Source organism: Cheilinus undulatus, linkage group 23 (assembly GCF_018320785.1).
Source record: "Cheilinus undulatus linkage group 23, ASM1832078v1, whole genome shotgun sequence".
In the NCBI taxonomy this organism is placed as follows: Eukaryota; Metazoa; Chordata; class Actinopteri; order Labriformes; family Labridae; genus Cheilinus; species Cheilinus undulatus.
Window position 1 is genome coordinate 23,654,566 of NC_054887.1, and position 21,018 is coordinate 23,675,583.

Here is a 21,018-nt window from a genome sequence, read left to right on the forward strand (position 1 = left end):
GGAAAAGGTTCACAACAAAGTGAGTTTTCCCATGATTGTTTTCAAAATTATGTACAGTTTGAACAATTGTGTTTTATTTCATTTCCATTTTGCATGTTTTTTTCTGTATTGATTTTTGGAAAAAAATGAAATGTAGTTTATTTATTTATTTAATTGAAAAATAATCATGACTTTGGTGCCAGAGTAACACAGAACAATGCCTCAGAACAGAAACGAACACAGATGCAATATGTCATGTACCACGTTTGCTTTTGGACATCTTGAGAAGAGTATGAAAAAGGATGACATTGAATAAAATATCAAAGAATCAAATGTGATCTTTTTTCCACATCTTTCCTTGAAAATGTTTTTAATGGATTCCAAAATAATTTATTTATTTCAATTAACATATTCAGTATATTTAGAGAAATCAACAACAAGAAGCTATCATTCAGTTATGAAAAAACAACAGTATATTTATGATTATTCTCTTGGTGTAAGGTTCAATGAAATAAATTATGATACATGATATATATTTGTTTTAAATCTTATAAACAGCACTACAGTGATTGGGTGATCTTATTTACAGGAAATGACAAACATGCTTTTCTTCTGAGCATCATTTGAGTAGGGAGACATTCCCTCACTCCTCATTTCTGGTTTAAATAAAGACAGCTCATTATTTCATTCTGATATGGCCCAGTAAGGGGTTCATTTTTTGTTTTCCAGTACGGCACATCCATTGTCCAAAATTGCACTGATTGCACACATCACTTGCAGCAGGCTCTCCTCTTTATTGGCTGGTTACTGAGGATGACTGTTTTCTCTCTCACTCTGTCCTCCTGCTGGATTAGCACTCTAAAACACAGAGAGGAAGCAGACACAAGATAGTAAGTACAAAAAAGTATGGTAAAAGTTATGAGTATAAAGTTTTCAGACCCCCTCTTCACTTTATTGATTTTGTTATGTTGCAGCCCAATGCAACAGTCGAAAAAAAAAAAATATTCTCATTATTCCACACTCAGAACCCCATCCATAGCAATCGGGGTAGAAGGGCCTTAGTTAAGAGGGGTGACCAAGAATCTGATGGTCACTCTGAGCTTTAGAGATCCCCTGTGGAGATGGGACAGAGTTCCAGAAGGACAACCATCACTGCAGCTCTCCACCAATCTGGGCTTTATGGCTGAGTGGCTAGACGGCGGCTTCTCCACAGAGGAAAACACATGAAATCCCACTTGGAGTTAGCAAAAAAACATCCATGTGAAAGCCAAGTGGGCTTTCAAGTATTTTGCACCTCTCTTACAAATGCCCTTCTCCACTGTTGAACAGTGGATTCATGTTGGGTGAGTTGAAGCTACAAAAGTACAGTCTGCACCTGCAATGAGGTAACATTTGTTAGGATTAATTGATCTTACCTGGCAAGGTGTGTCAGGGACTCGTTCACGTTCTTGCCCGTGTAGGCGCTGACCTCAAAGAAGATCACTCTGTTTTCCTGCACACAGTATTTACATAAAAATCTAAGCACATTCAAGGATATTTTCTTTTACTAAGTTGTTCTTCTTATGATAGTGGAAAAGAAAAGCTCCGAATAACACTCACAAAAGCCAGCTGCTCAGCTACTCGGAATGAAACCTGCCTTTGGCCATCCATGTCCATTTTGTTGCCCAAAAGGAGGATTGGGACCCCTTCTCCTGCTGCCTCCTGAAAAACAGTAGCCCGTCTATTAAGCATAGAACTTTTCATAACATTTAGTTACATGTTGTCCTTAAAGACTCCACAAATTAAGACAATGATGGCAGCAGAGGAAGCATCAAAGGTCAGACCTGGACATTGTTGAGCCATGGCTGCACAGCCCAGAAGCTGTCCTCAAGTGTGATGTCATACATGACCACAACTCCATCTGCCTTGCGAAAGAACTGCTTGGTTATGCTGCGGAACCTGTTGCAAAGACAAGGCTTAACCAGCACCAATGAAGAATAGGGACTTCCTGTATAATGTATATGAAAGGCAAATGAATTCCTCTATTATTAAAGAACAGTGTGATAGTATCAACAGGATACTAGAATATGGTTGTTTAAGTGACAAGATACAAAGCCAGTTTATAATAGCGGGCAACAACTAACTGTTTTTTAAGCTTAGCTTTAGGTATGTTACTATAATAGCTATGTTATCTCCATTATCTATTGCTCAGTTAGCTTTAGCAACGTGAGCATTAGCAAACATAGCTAAAGCCAATTTAGCTAGGTAGATAACCTAGATACTAGCATATCTAGCTGCTTCGTTAGCATAGCTTTAACTACGTTTGCTACTCTAGATACATATCGCATTATCCATAGCTTAGTTAGCCTTAGCAGCATGAGCTTCAGCAAATATAGCTAGAGCCAGCTTAGTTATGCAGATAACCTGGATATGTGGCTTGTGAGCTTAGCTTTTTCTACCTTCGCTATGTTAAATACTCTGGTTACATAGCGCTGTTATCTATAGTTTGGTTAGCTTTGGCAGCATGGGATTTAGCAAATGTAGCTAAAGCCAACTTAGCTATGTAGATAACCTAGATGCATAGCTTATGTAGCTGCTTTGCAGGCATAGCTTTATCTATGTTAGCAACACTAGCTACATAGCTATGTTATCTATTGTTTAGTTAGCTTAAGCAACATGAGCATTAGCAAACATAGTTTAAGCCATCTTAGCTAGGTAGGTGACCTAGATACCAGCTTACTTAGCTGCTTCGTGAGCATATCTTTAGCTACATTAACTACTCAAGCTACATAGTGTCATTATCTATAACTTAATTAGCTTTAGCAGCATGGGATTTAGAAAATGTAGCTAAAGCCAACTTAGCTATGTACATAACCTAGATACATAGCTTTTGTAGCTGCTTTGCAAGCATAGCTTTAGCTATGTTAGCTACACAAGCTACGTAGCTCTGCCCTCTACAGCTTAGTTGGCTTTAGCAACATAAGCAAATGTAGAAAATGTATTTAAAGCCAACTAAGCTTCATAGATAACTTAGATATCTAGCTGATGTAGCTGCTTTGTGAGTTTAGCTTTAGCTACATAGCTTACACCAGTAATGGAGCTCTGTTAGCTATGTCCGCTGCATTAGAATTGTTTCATGGAGGTCGAGCTTTTTCCAGAGAGCAGACTGTTTACTCTGCTTTATTAAACGTTTTGTAATCAGGTTTTGGAGGTCAGGCTTTTATCTTACAACTTTTGGTATCCCAACCGTTACCTTAAACCTAAACGGAAGTTTAATCAGATTTTATTTAGAAAGTTTTAGCAGGTATTTTTTTTCTGAGATATATGGCATCTCAGGTGAACGGTCTGTGAGAGTGGCCATCAGAGATGGATAATCTGCAGCCAGACGGTCGTTTTAATGAGTGGTAGGCAACTAGCGGCCCAGGGGCCACATACGGCCCTCTTCCTGCTCAATGCGGTCCATAAGACAACTTTAAATATCAAGGAGTTGAGATAACAAAGAAACATGATAGAATCTGCCTTGAAGACATAAATTGAAACATTTCTTTAAGTATATTTGATTATGCTAGCAAGACATTGGAGATTTAATTGGCCGTACTTGTTGCTGTAAATTTACACCTAAACTCACCTCTCTTGACCTGCTGTGTCCCAAAGCTGTATGGCCACCTGTGTGTTGTCCAGGGTTAGTGTCTTCACACTGTAGTCAATTCCTGTTCAAGACAAGGAAAAACGATTCACATCATATACAACCTCAATTCCTAAAAAGTTTGGGCACCGTGTAAAATGGAAAGTAAGCAATGTTTGCAAATTTCATAGGCCTATATTTATTCACACTAGAACATAAACAACACCAGATGTTGAAAATCAAACATTTTACCATTTAATGAAAAATATTAGCCCATTTTGAATGCTGGTTCACTTCCCAGTCAGGGCCTTTTTGTGTGGAGTTTGCATGTTCTCCCCATGCACGCGTGGGTTCTCTCCGGGTACTCCGGCTTCCTCCCACCACCAAAAACATGCTCATTAGGTTAACTGGTGACTCTAAATTGGCCGTAGGTGTGAGTGTGCCTGGTTGTCTGTCTCTATATGTCAGCCCTGCGATTGACCGGTGACCAGTCCAGGGTGTACCCCGCCTCTGGATATTAGCCCATCTTTAACTGACAGGAGAAAAACATCTCAAAAAAGTAGGGACAGGGCAACAAAAGTAGAAAAAGTAAGTGGAGTTGATGAAAAACAGCTGGGGGAGAATTCTGCAACTTGTTAGGTTAACTGGCAACAGGTCAGTAACATGACTGGGTGTAAAAAGAGCAGAGTCTCTCAGAAGATGGGCAGAGGTTATGATAAACTGAGTCTAAAAAAAGGTTGAATAATTTCAAAAAAATGTTCCTCAGCACAAAATTGCAAAGAATTTGAAAATCCCAACATCTACAGCACATGTCATCAAAAGATTCAGATAATCTGGAAAAATCTCTGCACAAAGAGCAATGAGAAAGGTTAATGTTGGATGCTTGTCATCTTTGGGTGCCCTTTGGAGGGGGGGGGGGCTGCATTAAAACCAGTCATGATTCTGTACTAGAAATCATTGCATGGGCTCAGAAACACTTCCAGAAATTATTGTCTTTCAATACTAATTACTGAGCCATCCATAAATGCAAGTTAAAACTGTATCATGCAAAGAAGAGTCCATATGTTACGATACAGAAATGCCTCCGTCTCCTCTGGGCCAAAGCTCATTTAAAATGGACTGAGGCAAAATGGAAAATTGTTCTGTGGTCAGATGAAGAAGACCCTTTGCTGCCATCAAATTCAAAATGAGCTAATATTTATATGACATCTGACATGTTATGTTCTACTGTGAGTAAAATATGGGTTTATGAGATTTTCAAATCATTGCATTCTGTTTGTTTTGACATTTTCTACAGTGCCCCAACTTTTTTGGAATTTGTGTAGTATAATAAGAAAATACACAGACATTTTTAACGGCTTGGACGTGGAATTATGTCATTATGAGTTTAAATTTGATTGTATTTATTGTTCTATTATGATGGCAAAAAATAACAACAAAACAGCCACCAGGGGGATCAGCATGCTCGGTACAGACTGTGCCTCATTTCAGGAAAAGTGGAGAACAAAGTAGAGATAATAAGGCTCAAGCGAGGGGTTTTGGGAAAAAAAAGATGAAAGTGAGGAGGGAAAAAAGTCATCAGAAGTGACATAATCTGCAGTACAATGTGTGCCAGGGAGCTAAGACAGGCAGTGTGACTTCACAAGCCCTTTCATGTGATGCTAAGTCACCCTCCGATCCTCTGTGTTAGCATCCACAAAAACAAGCCTCTGACACTTTGGTACACGCATACTCGAACACAATAACATGAATATTTCTCTTCTCACCCACAGTAGCAGTTGTGGAGGAATGGAAACGGCCCTCACAGAAGGAGCGGAGCAGGGACGTCTTGCCCACACTTGAGTTTCCAACTAGGACCACTTTAAAGAGACGGTCAGGGATAAAAAGCTCTCCTTCTTTTGCTTTCTGAATAAAATAAAACAGAGAATGGAAAGAAATTATGGGGGTCTTATAATAGTATGTTTTTTTTTATTTAAAGCTCTAAAAGTGGGGACATACTTGCTGCGTTTCTTTCCCTACAGGCTGTCCTCTAGGAGACATCGGCGTCCTCTTCGTGCAGTTAAAGCTGAATTTTCTTGTCAGTGAATTTTCCTCCAATGCCGGAAGCGAAGCCTGACTCGAGGACAGGTTGGCATTGGGGTCACCTGTGACGACTACGCTTGTCTCCAAGTCGCTCTGAGCGTCCTCTTCCTCCTCCTCCTCGTCTACTTCATCGTCCTCCTCGCTGAGCTGGTGCAGAAGAGGCTGAGGCCCACCTTGGAGGAGGTGCGGCAGGTGGTCCTCCTCAATGGAGATAACTCTTCGTAATGGCCACCCGCCTGGAGGGGAGTCCAAAACCTCCTCCTCCACACCTGTTGTCTTCTCAATCTCTGTTCTTCTTGGTCTCTCTCTGACTCTCCCTGTCGTCCTCTTAAGAGCAGGAATCTTTGATGGTGCTATTTTAGCCTTTGCTTTTACATCGTTGGCTTTCGTCGGAGCGTGGTTGGTGTAGCCGTTAGTTAAGTTTTTCTTCGCTGCAGGCCATTGCTGGCACACTGGAGCACTAACAGTGCTAGCGTAGGACTGGGTGATGGCTGTTGTGTCATCCTCGCTGCTGGAGGAGGAAGCAACAAACACGATTTGAAGGTGCTCTATAGGCAAGGCCTCCAAAGACTGGTAGGACCCGTCCACCAACAGTGGGGCTCTTTGAAAAACAGAGGAGAAACAGAGGATATGCTGGGTCAATTCACATCTTTTAGATGCTAATCTGGAGCCTGAAGCACTCAATTTGTCTTATTTTAGTCTAATTTAACCGTTCTAATCAGATATCCTCTGTTTTTCCTTCTTTCACATGATTTTTTTGCTCCTTTGTCACTCAGTCGTCACTAACAGAGATGAATTTGTTGAAAAGTACCTTTTTGGTGTCTGGCTAGGGTCATCAAACAAGTCACCAAGGCCCGTTCTCTGCTTCTGCTTCTTTCTGAGCGAGCTGCGAGGCTAGTTTCAAATAAAAAGCAGTTTCTGTTATATTTTTAAATCAGTCAATACAAGGATAGAAGCAGCTGCAAGGCAGATGGATAAAACATATACTTACTACACCACAGCATATGTCTCGCTCATCTTTTAAATGCTTGTTCATCTCTCTGGAAGAATAAAATAAGGGTAAAAAGCAATAAGCAATCAAAAGGCAACAAGATTTCTGCCAATTAGGAGTGAATTAGAAGCCAAAGATTCAAACTAAAAGCCAAACAGTTTTAAATTTGCACATGGGATGCCTTAATTGTTACCTGAGGAGATCAAGCTGCTTCATGAGACTTTGCTTCTCTCTCTGCAGCCCCTCTGTTACTCTGTACATTTCCCTGAAACAAAAGTGACATATTTTTAAACTTAAACCTCCTATGAGGAGTTTTTGGCTAGTGATGGAACAAAATTAAACTGATATTGATGCCACTATATCAGTAGTTTTCAAATGGTGTGGTGAAGGCACGCTGGTATGCCTTAAAGCAAGATTAGGCTTGGCGTGGGAAACTGTTAAACCACGTCAATTCAACGACTACAACTACACACTGAAAATATCTTCTATATTGCCTATAATTATCTGCCTTTATCAGCTGTAAATAAATGCTATATATGCTGTAAATATTGGCCTACATCAGCCGTATTAAACGGCCATATCTGCTGTAAATATTTGCCCATATCAGACATAAGTATTAGCCTATATCTCCTGTTAATATCTTTAATTATCTGGCTTAATCAACTGTAAATATTGGCCTATTTTTGCCTTAAAATAGCCCATATCAGATGTAAGTACTGGTTTATATCTCCTGTTAATATCTGCAACATCAGCTGTAAATATCGATCTATACTGACTATAAATACGGGCCTACATAGGCTCTATCAACTGAAAATATCAGCCTATATCAAATGTACATATCAGCCTACAGCGGCTGTACATATTACTGTGTTGGCTGTAAATATTGCCTTACATCTGCAGTAAATATCGGCCTATTTCTGCTGGGCAAATTGGCTTAAAGGGATGAAATAATAACATATAATAATGTAACATTACAACACATGAAGGAAATACTCTGAACTATTTCTTGAGTAAACCACTGGGTGGAGTGACACAGTGCAGCAGCCATGTCTGAAGTGTAGTTCCAGCTTTGCATTTACCTTTAAAACATCTCCGTCTAGTAATGTTCCATGATTATTTCATAGCGTGGTGAATGTACAGGTTACAACTTGTCCACGAGAGTGTTTTGGGGTTGTTGGATTGTGTATTTGATGAGTTTGATGAGGACAAGCCAGAATACCGTCTGCTACAATAGTGTTTGGGGTGCAGCTGGTTTAACGGGCCCCCCAGATCTAGAAACAGCTTGCACCGACAACTAACGGAAATGAACCTATTACTAAGACTACAGGAATTATGGCAATGGGCGAATTTGCCAAAATGTTGAAATATCCCTTTAAATCAGCTGTAAATGTCAGACTACACCTGCCCGACATATCTCCCTATATTAGCGGTAAATATGAGCCTTTATCTGCTTTAAGTATCAGCCTATATCTGCTAGAAGGCCTATATCGCATGTAAATATTTGCCTTTATCTGTTGGAAATATTGGCCCACATCTGCTGTAAATATCGGCCTATATTGGTGGTAAATATTGCCTATATGTGTTGGAAATAGCTCCCTATATTGGCTGTAAATATCCGCCTATATGTGCTGAAATATTGCCCTATATCGGCTGTAAATATCCGCCTATCTGTTGGATATATCTGCCTATATCGGCTGTAGATATTGCCTATAACTGTTGGAAATATCAGCCTATAAAAACTGTAAATATCTGCCTAAAAACCTGTAAGTATCCGCTGACATCTGCTGTAGATATCAGGACCTGTAGACCTTCATTAACCGATGCTGTTTTTGGTCATCATCATGCCTTTAGTGTGTTATAGGGACTGAAGTTTTACCTCAGAACTACATATTTTAATATCAGTATTGACTTAAATGAATCTGTAATAAATTGCCATGTCAGATATTTCCAATAATCCAATGTTGCGTATCCCTGTAAAAATACAGTAACATGTTGAGGCAGCTGTTTTGCATGGATATGGATATGGTGTGCCTTGAATTTTTGGCATGGTTTTAGGTGTACTTTGGGAAAAAAAGTTAAAAAAAAATAAACATTGCTCTATATGATCTAGTAAAGCAAAAGAGACAACAAAGATGATACTTAATATTAATAATTATTCATTTTATATACCAGGTAACCTGGTAGGTGTCACACGATGAGATGAAAGCAAGCTGAAGGAAAAGCCTTTTTCATTTATCTCTACACAAAAAAATTAATTGTGAGTTGCATGTTAGACATTTGAAATAAAGCAGGCTGAGATTTTTAGTCCAGAAGTAAAGGAGTCTTCAGCAGACACATGTTCATACACTTCATTTGCTCAGTTCTCCTATTGATAATGACTAAATTTCTCTTGTTTTAACAGATTTATCCTGTTATCTTGGGGGGAAAACAGAAGTTTATCCATTATGAAAAGTCATACTCTCAAGATACCAAGAAAAAGACTGGAATAAACTTAATATCACTGGAAAACAACTGTTTTATCATAAGATGGTAGATTAAAAAAACAACTAAAACTCAGAAAAATTAAGCAAACAAAATGTACGGATTCATACTCTTTCCGTAAGAAACACCATCTAAACATATGCAAAGCAAAATCAGGTAAGAGATAAGGTTTCCTGCTTTGTCCACAGGGGGCGCCAAAACAGACAGAAGCTGAGAGTTGCTCAGAGAAGCTTTAAGCAGATGAGATAACAATATCTTTGACACAGACCGGAATCAAGAAAATACTCTCAAATCATTCACAGTAATAATCAACTGTAAGCAACAAAACATGTACCCACATTTCTTTCTCCTGCTGCAGCCGCGCCGCCTGCTCCTGCAGCATGGCCAGCTGCTCCTGTGCCAGCACCAGCTCCTGGCTGGTGCTCTCCAGCGCACGGGACAGCTCGTCGTTGGTCATCTTCAGCTTGACGTTCTCCACTTGGCTCTCCTGCTTCTCGCTGTTCAGCTCCAGACACTGATTCTCTAACTATGGGGAGAGGGATGGAGGGGAATATTAAAGGGAATGAAGGGTGCTTATGCTGGTGCAGTGCACTTAAAGTGTATTTACAGTGGGACTGCATGACTGCTTTTTAAATCCCTCCCTAATATGCTGGTAATCTAGAGGGAATGACTAATACCGTCCATGCTTGGGTTCCTTTCTTTAAACTTTGATCTATCAAACATTCCTTCTTTTTCAATATATATTTAGTCTCTAACATGCTGAGTCTCAGTGCTGCTTTGACACAGTTGACCACACTATATCACCTGACTGACGGGATACTTGGTGGAACTTTCTGCCACAGCATAAACTAAAGAAAAGGGACTTCTTTGCATCTACAGCAAAGAATGACAGGTGGAGTTCCCCAAGGCTTTGTGATGTGGCCTGTTATTTTAACATTTACTGCTTCCACTTGCTCAGATCATTCAAAATAACAAGATAAGTTACCAACACTATGCAGATGACATACAGATCTTCACTTCATAATTACAAGGCGACCATGGCTCATACAAGCACTGGGTAAATACAGTTAGCAAATCAGCAAGGAGAGGTGCCATCGCTTTCTTCAAGAAAACAGATTTCATTGCTTTTGGAGCCAAGGAGGAGTGAATACAGGTCAACAAATAACGAAAGTTGAAAACAACTGACCAAGCCCATAGGTGGTTTTACCATTAGCAAAAGGTAGGCCTCACGCTCAAAGGCCCTCAAGATATAGTCAGGTGCATCGCATTTAAGTTACGTCATGTCTTGGATCTATTCCAGCAATTAAGACGTGCATTTAAATTATAAATAAGGTGATAAAAAAGCATCAGAATTGATTTTGGTCACCAAAAAGTCCCTGGATATCCCAGTTAGGTATAGACATATTGGAACAACAGATAACAGGTATGTATGATTTGAAGCAGAAGAGGAGATATTGCACCAAAAGTTAGCATACTTTAAAAAAGCAAACCAAGACTGGAAATATGTTGAGTCTGAGTGATGATGCTAGTCAAAGAGGAGATTTTCTTTGGCTTTGTTATCAGAAAAATGATACCTCATAATATTGTGTTTTCTAGCTATGATCGCCTACAGCCAAATGGGGAAGGGTCACTTAGCCTAAGGGTTCCAAATGACCAAAAAAGCCCCTGACAAAGCCAGATATCTGGGTGTAGTCATGGTCCCAGGACATGGATTTTGAATAACATATAAAGAAATAAAGTTGGCCTAAAATCAGCTGATAAATATTTCTAGGATTGAAGGACCAATTCTTCAGCAGGACTTGGAAAAGCAAGTCCATGCATCTATATTGAGCTGACTTGTTTACTGTAGCAGGAGAAAGAGGTCCAAAGGACAAAAAGTCGCTCCATTCTTCACTAAGACCATGAAAGAGGATCGCTGAGAATGTTTAATACCATTGTGTTAAATTAACTTGAATCATGAGACTCACTCTCTTCTGCTTCTGGAAAAGAAGTTCCAGCTCCTTCTCTTTTGCAGACAGTTGGTCCTCCAGTTCCTGACTGCGCACCTGAAGACGCTCTGAGTCCTGCATGGCCAAAAGCACAGAGGTTGATGGTTTAAGGAAGTAAGTACATACATGATACAGGTTAAAGACACCACCAGAGATGCTTTAAGGCATGAAAAATACTTTTTCCTTGATGTAAAATGCTAAAAATTCTTTATGCCTTCACCTACATCCAGCAAACACTGCCAATTTCAGAATTTAAAGCTCTGTGAGGAAAATGTTGCATGTATCAATTTTGGCACCCTCATGTGGACAGAGTTACACCTTTTATCTCTGATGATGTTTTCCTGTGCCAGGTCCCATTTGCTTCTTAATGCCATGGAGAGGCAAAAACGTATACCTAACAAAATTAACACCCCTCAAGGGAGCTTTAAATACAGTGCCTATGATAAGTATTCACACCCTTGGATGTTTTACCCTTTTACTGATTTTATGAATAAATCATTGCCAATATATAATGTGGCTTATTGACAAAAGAAATTTTAAAATATATTTATTGTTAAAATGAAAACAAATTTCTACAAAATTATGTAAATTAAATTAAAAATGTTATGTAAAATGATTAATTTCATAAATATCATTCCCTTTAAAGTGACTGACCTAATTAAACATAGATCCAGCCATTTGGTGGTAGTAGTCTCACAATAAGTGAAATAGGGATCATCTGAGTGCAGTGAACGTGTCTCAAATGATTGTAGTATAAAGATACATGTGTCTGGAAGGTCCAGTCCCTGGTTAATAAATGTTCCTGGCTACCATTATACCATGGAGACAAAAAGACACTCAAAGCAACTCAGAGAAAAGGTAAGTGAAAAGTATAAATCAGGGGATGGTTACGAAACATTCCCATTTCCAAGGCACTGAACACCCTTGAGAGTTCAGTTAAATTCATCATCAATAAATGGAAGCAATATGACACCAGAGTAAACTGTCTAGATCAAGGAGACAAGTGAGAGAGGCCACCAAGTCACCCATGACTCCTCTGAAGGAGTTAAAAGCTTCAGCAGCTGAGATGGGATAGACTCTGCATACAACAGCTGGTTCCTGGGTTCTTCACCAGTCAAAGTTTTATAGAAGAGTGGCAAAGAGAAAACCACTGTTGAAGAACTCATTAAATCTGGTTTGCCAAAAGTCATGTGGGAGACTCCATGATCAAATGGATGAGATCTGATGAGACTAACATGGTGCTTTTAGGCCATCAGACAAGACGCTGTATTTGGCAGACAACAAACACTGCGTATCAGCACAAACACCATCCCCACTGTGAAGCACGGTGGTGGCAGCATCATGCTGTGAGGATGCTTCTCAGCTGCTGGCCATGGAAGGCTTGTGAAGGTAGAGGGTCAAATGAATGTGGCAAAATATAGAAAATTGAAGGACAATCTTACTCAGTCTGCAAGAGAACTACAGCTTGGGAGAAGATTTATTTTCCAGCAAGACAATGACTTGAAGCATACAGAGAAAGCTACACAGTAATGGTTTAAAGACAACAAGGTGAATGTTCTGGAGAGCCAAGTCAAAGCTCAGACCTTAATCCAGTAGAGAATTTGTGGCTGGACTTGAAAAGTGCTGTTCACGTCAGATCCCAATAACAACCTCACAGAGCTTGAGCAGTTTGGCAAAGAAGAATGGAGTAAAACTGCAGTGTCCACACGTGCAAGACTGATTGAGACCCAACTTAAGGCTTCTGCAGAAAACAGAAATTCTAACAACATCCTGGCTTTCAGATTCTGTTATGTTCTACCAAAAAATGCTACATTTTCTCTCTTAGATCATATTTATTTATGCTTTTTAGGGGCAAAAGTTAGGCTTTTGGGTGAGTTTGATTTCTTTCACCTTTAGAAGCAGTCTGTCTTTCTCATTTTTGATCTGCGCCTCCATCTCTTCGTACAGATTGCGGATTTCACTATCGTGTGTTGCAGCCCTCCTGTAAAGACAGAGACAGTACTTCATATTAAAGACAATCGTGATGGTTAATCACTGAAAGCCTGTATGTTTGACATAATGACCTATCCTGAACAGAACAGCCTTGTTGTCTACACTGAGCTTAAGGTCGTATTAAACCCTCTGTACCTGTAACATGTCAACACAGGCACACGCATGCATTCATTCAGCTTGATTTTCAAAAGAATTCTGACTGGTATTTACATCCCCTCTGACAATTGTTAAGACTCAAACAGCCAATTAGTGAAGTCCAGTGGAAAAATAATCTGTACCATGTAGTACCATGGGAGAACTATAATATTTATGTTCTAGAGAAGCCTGAAACCCTCTGACACTGAACTTTTACATTATCTTTAAACGTGCAACTCCCAATCTCATGGGCTATAGCATATCAAATACAGTCTTTTATATTTTTTACTGCATTCATGTCCCCTTCAAAAACATGGTATGAATGGATTTGCATGCATGCAGAGGGGGTCAGCCTTGAGATTAATGGTCCTGTGACATGGATGAAGGAGTTGTTTTACAGAGAATTACAGGTAAATCCATGTAAACACTCTCAAACAGAGACCTACAATTATGTCAATGACAAAGATGGCTCTAAAGAACTTTAAGTCTGGGAAGAAATATAATCTCGAACCCACACTGCACTTTTACTATAATTTCCTTTTATTAAGAAGCAGGTATACTTTATTAATCCCTCAAGAGGAAATTCAATTTCTCCATCTATCCATTATTTATATTGCTAGTCCCTTTGGGGTCACAAGGGCTGGAGTTGATCCTGCTGTCATTTGGCAAGAAGCAGGGTACACCCTTGACTGGCTGCCAGTCCATCACAGGGTTGCCATATAGAGACTTACAACCAGGCACAGGCTAGTGAATCTAACAAGCATGTCTTTGTACTATTGGAGGAAGTACCTGCAGTAAACCAGCCAAGGGATACATAGGGAGAACATGCAAACTCTGCACAGTAAGGCTCAGTCCAACTAGGATTTGAACCAGGAGCCTTCATTCCCTGCAGCCTAAATTCAGTTCCTACACTCTGTTAACAAACATGCTATGCACAGATGAAATACATGCATATACTGTACAAAAAAATGCTCCTTTGACCAAATCTCTGTACAAGTTACTTGATTCATTGCATAACTGAACTGAGCCAGGAAAAAATCAGATTAAAAGCACTTTTTACAAACAAGTATTTTCTCAGAGGAAATGCAAAATTGAGCTTTTACTTTGAAAATCATAGACTGGAGGTACGTTCATACAGTGTTTATCTTGCCTGTGCCATATTCTACCAGTGCAGAAACAGAAAGCTCCCTCAATAGTTAAAGCTCAGAGAACAACTTGATCAGACAGGTGCATTTCAGCTTGTAACAAATGGTTGTGGATGTTTATCTGCTAAAACAAGGTAAATATCCTATCGAATAATCATTTTCCTGTCTATTTTGGCCTAGAGTGGTGCGCAACCCTTGGAAAAAATAGGCGAGCCCTCTACTCTCTAGATTCTCCAGCCGAGACATGCGTATCTGTCTAGTAAGACATGTGGCACTTGCACAGTCAGTCTAAAAGCTCTACATGAAAACAATAAAGATGCACATCTTACATGCCCAGTCTGAACTCACTCAGAAGGTGAACTAGCACCTCACCAGCTACCAGATCCATTTCCAGATTGGGTTCAAGCAGGAGTTGAACCCAACCATCCCAACCAAAGTCTTTACAGATTGAGCTACTGACATGCCCATATGCTTCTCACATCCTTTATTTTACCCATAGAAGAAGGAATATGCCCAAAAAAAGCAAATGACTCTTTACTGGCTCTCTTATTGGTCCGCTGGCCCATCAATCAGAAAACCCCTCTTATAGTGGCTAGGCTACTCCCAGTGAGACAAACTTTCACCTGGGCTGAGTCTTTTTAGTCCATCACTATGAAATTGTGGCCTAATTCATTACTTCAACATAGTTTAAAGGTGTGCTTGGAGTGTCTGGAAGAGCAACTCAATATATCCACATAATCTGGGACTATTTTATATCTAGTTTCTTACATCAGGGGTCAAGTATGAAAAAAGCCTTCTTTGGATTTGACTCTGTGGACTATGACAACACTAGCAATTTAACCCATTGAGAATCACAAGTAATACTTAAATATGCTTGAAGGTAAGCAAAAACACTTGAATTCTGACTGTTTGTAAGGTTCTGGTAATGGTAAGTGGCTATAATATTACCTAATAGCAAACTTCCTAATATAATATTGCTAGTAAAGTTGGGATAATGTCATGTAGATGTTCCTATTCTGTAACGTTAGCTAACTAGTGTTAGTAAGTTACAACTTAAGGTTGCTCCTGATCTAGTAAAGTGGATTAACATGTATAAAACATCTTGTTTATCTCTTTTTGCTAAACAATCCAGTTATTGATGTACTGAGGGAAGACAGCTGACACTAGTTAACATCACAAGCAACAGTCATCTGTAATATTTCAAACAACCTTGTCAGATCTCATCTAACCTCTGGAGGGCGCTCTCCATCTCCTTCTTCTCCTGGTGGGCTTCTTTGATCTGATGGGTCACCCTGGCCAAGAACTCTTCAAAATTGGTCAGAAGGTGAGGCTCATCTCGCCGGAGCTGGGCCCAAAGACTTCGCACCTCACCTGGACTGTAGTAAGGCAATGGCATATTTTAGCTAAAGAAACCCTTGTATTTGTGTCCCTCATTTTAAGTATGGGCAGTTGAAGACACAAGGATATCCAAAAACCTGTTTAAAAAAAAAAAAAAACACAAAAATGAGCTTCAGTTCAGATTATACTCACTCTTCAAACACATTGATGGCACCCAGGCTTTCCAGCAGCATGCAGAAGTGCCTCTCCTCTTCGTCTTCGACTCCCGACAGCTTAGATTCCCATTGGTACTGATAAAACGCCTCCTTTGCCCTAAAGACGGAGCCTGGGGCTTGAATTTGGTCATCAGCTACAGAAATCCTCCGACCATGCAGGAACTGACCTAAGATGCACCACATTAGAAAAAAGCATGGCTATGTTAAAGGGTGGCAGCAGTATAACTACCAAACACCTAACAGCATCTGGGCATTAACTTTAGCCTGAAGGTACATTTCTCAAACATAGCGTACTACTTGTCGTCCTTCTTGTTTAACACCTTGAATTGGAAGTGAAAAAGTACCTAAACAATAAAAAGTGTTCAATGTAGACCCCCCCAAAAAACTGTAGGAAATAATTGCCTTACACAATAAACAGTACGCTAACAGTCTTAGCACAAGCAATAGTTAACAGTTAAAATGAGCTCCAAAAATAAAAGGTCCTTATCTAAACCAATAAAAAGCAAGTTTTCTTCAGAAATATGCTACAGGTTGATTCAGTATGAGCTCATGAAGGATAATGCTAGCAACTTTAAATAGAGACTATATTGTGACTACATTGATTTGCTATCTAACTTTTCTGTAGTTGGTCAACAATCACAGACCTTTTTGTAATATCAAAATTGATACATTGATACATGACACATTTATTGATACAGTAAATGCATTAAGCACTTGTGAGGTAAAGAGATACCAAAGCAAGAGCGAAATGCATTTTAAAGGTAGGCTAATTTTATTCTTCAAAATGTTAAACATATCTTTGGCTGTTAGCAGTAGCTTGACAGTTAGGCAATAATTATCTAAATTTGATGGCTATATTCACTCGCTATTGAATTTATGTAACTTGTATTCTATGTTAATATTATTCACTTGAATAAAACAAACTTATTTTGCCTTAAATGCCATTTTCATGATTGAAATGTGCTGCTGTTACCAACATGTTAGCTAGCGAGCAGATGCTAACGTTAGCTTGCGCGCTAGCATGCTAACAGTACAATATCTGGTAAGTCTCTAATATGGCGCTCATTAGATGCTAAATATCCACCGTTCCATACACCTTTCTTGTATGTTTTTGAGTGTGCCTGTAGCACGCTGCGTTTGACTGTATTGGAATTTACTTTGCACACTGTTCTCAAAGTATTTAGCCTTTTGTACAGAACTATGTGATTTGGGATGCGATGAGAGCATCAATAGCATAACGTTATGTTTATGCTGATCCTGTAATGTTAGCCAATTACTGTTAATATTATAATGCTGGACTGGTAAGGCTGATCGGAATAAATAACACATCTTGTCTTTTTGTTGTATTTCTGTCCTAACAGAGGCGAGGCCCACAGTGGTGGTTTGCAAGAGGGGGTGTCTGTGAGCTGCAGTCTGCAGCTAGACTTCCTTGGGTAAACTATGTCATATTATGAAGCATGGAATAATGGAATATCATGGAATTATGGAATAATGCCAACAATCAGCTATTGCTACTAGTGTCTCACCTTGGTGTTGTATGGCAGGTCTTAGCTAATGCTAGCAAATGTTGACACTGCTAGTTAAAACTATTTTTTGATACTGCTGTTACTGACATTACTTAAAGCAGTTGGACTTTACAACTCCAATCTACTTTTACAGTGTTATGCTACATTTATCATTAATGTTTAACTTTAGCTAGTATACCCTTTATTACAGCTTTGACAGTCTTCAACTGCAAATAGCCTAACATGCTTATTATCCATAAGGGCCTCTCCAAATTGAAGCCCACTGTCACTCTGCAATGGACAGCCTGTCTTAGATTAATACAAGAATAAGAAAACAATTGAGGTTTAGACAGGAGGAAACCTACTGAATCCAGAGGAGAATGCCTCCAGCGTGAGGTAACCCTTGTGGTCTGTATCCAAAGAGTCAAACACATCCTCCAGCTCCTCTGCAGACAGAGGCAGCTCTCTGTGGAGTCTCTGCCAGGAAAACATAAACACATAGGATTTTAAAATGCAGTCACACTGATCTAAACTGGACAGGATTTATAACACCTGACAGACAATGGGTGAAACTGGAGCACGATTGGAGAGTAAATTTCAAACTATAACTTTTAACTAAATCAATAGATGTGCCAAATTGAGTGCCATATCTTGCTTTGTATTGCTATAAATCTAGCAGAATAAACTCTGGCACCTTACGGCAGTTTTATGTTTCACTGTGCGGAGCTTTTCTTGGAAACGCTCTACACAAAAAAACAGCAACAACAGGCATGATGCTCACAAGGGCTCCGTCCTAATTAACCATCACAGCTTGGACATTGTTAGCTCTTTGAGGAGGCGTATGTGTATTGCTCTTAGAGTAGATGTATTTCTGTGTGCGGGTGAGCTGAAACTATTCTCATAAACATTTCCATCAATGGTGCTTCACTGGGCTGTATGAAAATGTTGAGTGGGTGAAGAGCTTCTTTAACAAAGGGGGTGTAATGGAAAAAAATATCACAGAATCAAGCAAAAGCAACAGCTGTGACATTAAATGTTTTCTGCCTACATTCACTGCAGGACACTACATTATACTGCTGGTAAAAGAGGGTCCTATTCATCTGTTGTTTACCTTAGTGGAGGCCAATGCACTCACAGAGCATCCATGCATTTTTAAAGTGTTAAAGCACTGTATATCTAGGAAAAATAAAACCTTTTTGACTAAAAAAGCAGAGAAATAACAGCAAAATAGAAGAGATAAACATAAGTGCCATTCTGGAAATTTTATTAACTTGCTTTGTTTGGTATGAAATATGTTTAATTTAATGTTATTTCCTTTATAGCCAGTGCCACTCAAAGGTTTTAAGCATTTTAAAGGGACAGGGATCAACTCTAACTTTGAAAGTTTTTCCCAAGTTGGCAACTAACCGTTGTGTAAATATGGTCCCCAAATATCTTTGTTTGTTTGGCTGGGTTCCAGCATATTTTTCCTTTACCTGTTTTTAAATGGTAAAAATAGTTAGCCCTGTCTGCAAACAAAAGAATAAAAAAACATTGCCATTTTTCAAAATGGTAGCAGCATCTTGCATATTTAACTGCAAAGCACAGGCATTTGTTTCAGCTTAAGATATTATAATTTAAAGTTATTAGATGGCTTCTAATTTCCTACTTGTAATTTCCGTACCCTAATAACAACTGTCGGTTTAAACGGGGCAGACATAACTAATGAAAACTTAGAAATCACTTTTCAAGAATCTAACCAATATAATCCCTGCTGACTGGAAAACTTGGCCAACAATTTCGCCTTTGACGACCTGAAACAGCTGACAATGGCAACCTAGAAGTCACTGAGATCATCTACTGGTGGGAATATCCCCCTGTTAATTAAAAAAAAAAAGATTCTGAGTTTAAACTTTGGGATATTGAAAAATCTGTATCTACCCTATTGACTGCCATCTTTGCAACCAATTTCCTTTGCTTGACTGTCAACTTCCTTGCAAGCAGACAATGGCAACCTTGAAAATGTTACTTTAGACAAAATCACAGTTTAAATCAATTGATCATGTAATTAAATCTTCTTGATTATTGGTACAATTAGCCTTATCTTGACAACTTGGCAATTTCCTATGGTTGATTGGCAAATTGGCATATTTTCGCAAAAACAGCTGACAATAGCGACCAGGCAACAAAAATGTTAGAGTTAAAAATGTCTCTTTGAGGTCAACAACTAAATACATCAATTCAAAGTAGCAGATCATCTCTCAAAAATCTAACCAATATAAACACTGTTGAGGGGAAAACTTGGCCTACAGTTTTGTCTCCAATAGCCTGAAACAGCTGGCAATGGCAACCTAGAAATCATTGAGATCATCTACTGGGAATTTCCCCCGGTTAATTCAAAAATTGATTTTGAGTTTAAACTTCGGGATATAAGAAATCAGTATCTACTCTATTGACTCCCATCTTTGCAACTAATTTAACATCTGGCAATGGCAACCATTACAGTGGAGAGTAATAGCCATGAATGTGACATCCAAGAACTAGGGAACTTTTACTGAATCAACCAACCTATTCAGGAGTTCCTCTTCATAGTCATAGTTATCTTTGTTTGCCATTAAAAATACCAGTCAGCAATGGCAATAGCAGTCCTTATTCTTGGGCCCTGGGATGAATGTGTGACCGAACCATTTATCGGTTTAATGAATATTCTAGATTTACCTTGACTTCTCACTCCAACCACTCACACATACACACAAACATGTCCTTCTTCTCTAACCCTCATATCGGTGCGGGTAATGAAGCCTTTGCCCTCCACATCACAGGTCCTGAAGAACTCCTTGGTTTTCTCCAGCAGGGCGATTCGACCCCAGGTGGAGCTTTTCCTCGCTGGGCTCAGTCCATTCATCTGGTCCCTCTCCTCCTCCATGTCTGGGACTCCTTTTTAAACTTTCTGTCTTACACTCGAGCAGCTGGAAGTATACTCAGCATGTACTTTAGCAATGGTGAGGGGTGAAATCAGGCATTAGGAGACTCCTTACTGACTCTGTATCCAGTGCTCTGGGGCTTTTACAGTCACCATGATGACAGGGGATAGAAGAATGAGATTGTTGATAAGATTTTTGGGGGGCTTTTATATAAACTCAGAAGAGTTTCCAGGCTCCTGAAAGACAGAGAGATAGTTACTGAAGCATGAGGAAGGTGAATTTTAATCAAACTATCAGTTACACAAGTCTGCATAATAATGCAACAGTACCACACTTGTTACAACTACATAGTACTTCCCCTTTCTAATGAGCAAGTACAAGAAGGTATGTAAACACAGTGTAAAGGATTATCTTAATACCTAGCCATACAGAACACATGACGGTATAATGCCTGAACGACTGTATGGGAACGCTATCGCCTACGTGCCCTAAAAACAGTGCAACTTCTGTCTTCCTAATTTCAAATAAGCACCTAGTGATAGATGCAGATGTTCATTATTGAGGCCCAAGTGTATGAAAAGTTTGATTTAACTAAAAATAGATATCTCAAAAGGGAACTTCAACATAAAATATGTAAAACAGAAATTTCAAGCACATTCA

The 21,018-nt window shown here is 39.3% G+C and overlaps 1 protein-coding gene across 2 annotated transcripts; it reads right to left on the minus strand.

The window, feature by feature from the left end:
• Positions 1-428: 428 nt before the first annotated feature.
• LOC121505642 (EF-hand calcium-binding domain-containing protein 4B-like) lies at positions 429-20,360 on the minus strand. 2 transcript variants are annotated; one of them, XM_041781112.1, is made up of 17 exons: positions 20,211-20,360; positions 17,821-17,932; positions 15,928-16,117; positions 15,627-15,773; positions 13,016-13,106; positions 11,105-11,200; positions 9,476-9,663; positions 6,850-6,921; positions 6,657-6,705; positions 6,477-6,559; positions 5,582-6,176; positions 5,350-5,488; positions 3,587-3,668; positions 1,803-1,917; positions 1,579-1,680; positions 1,395-1,471; positions 429-837 (listed from the first exon to the last, which is right to left on the minus strand). In XM_041781112.1, exons 1-17 carry the CDS (start codon positions 20,358-20,360, stop codon positions 750-752), a joined length of 2,376 nt encoding a protein of 791 aa, XP_041637046.1. In that variant the 3' UTR covers positions 429-749. The 2 variants fall into 2 exon arrangements, with proteins under 2 accessions (XP_041637046.1, XP_041637045.1); XM_041781111.1 differs by having other exon boundaries at positions 5,582-6,266.
• Between the last annotated feature and the right edge of the window lie 658 nt (positions 20,361-21,018).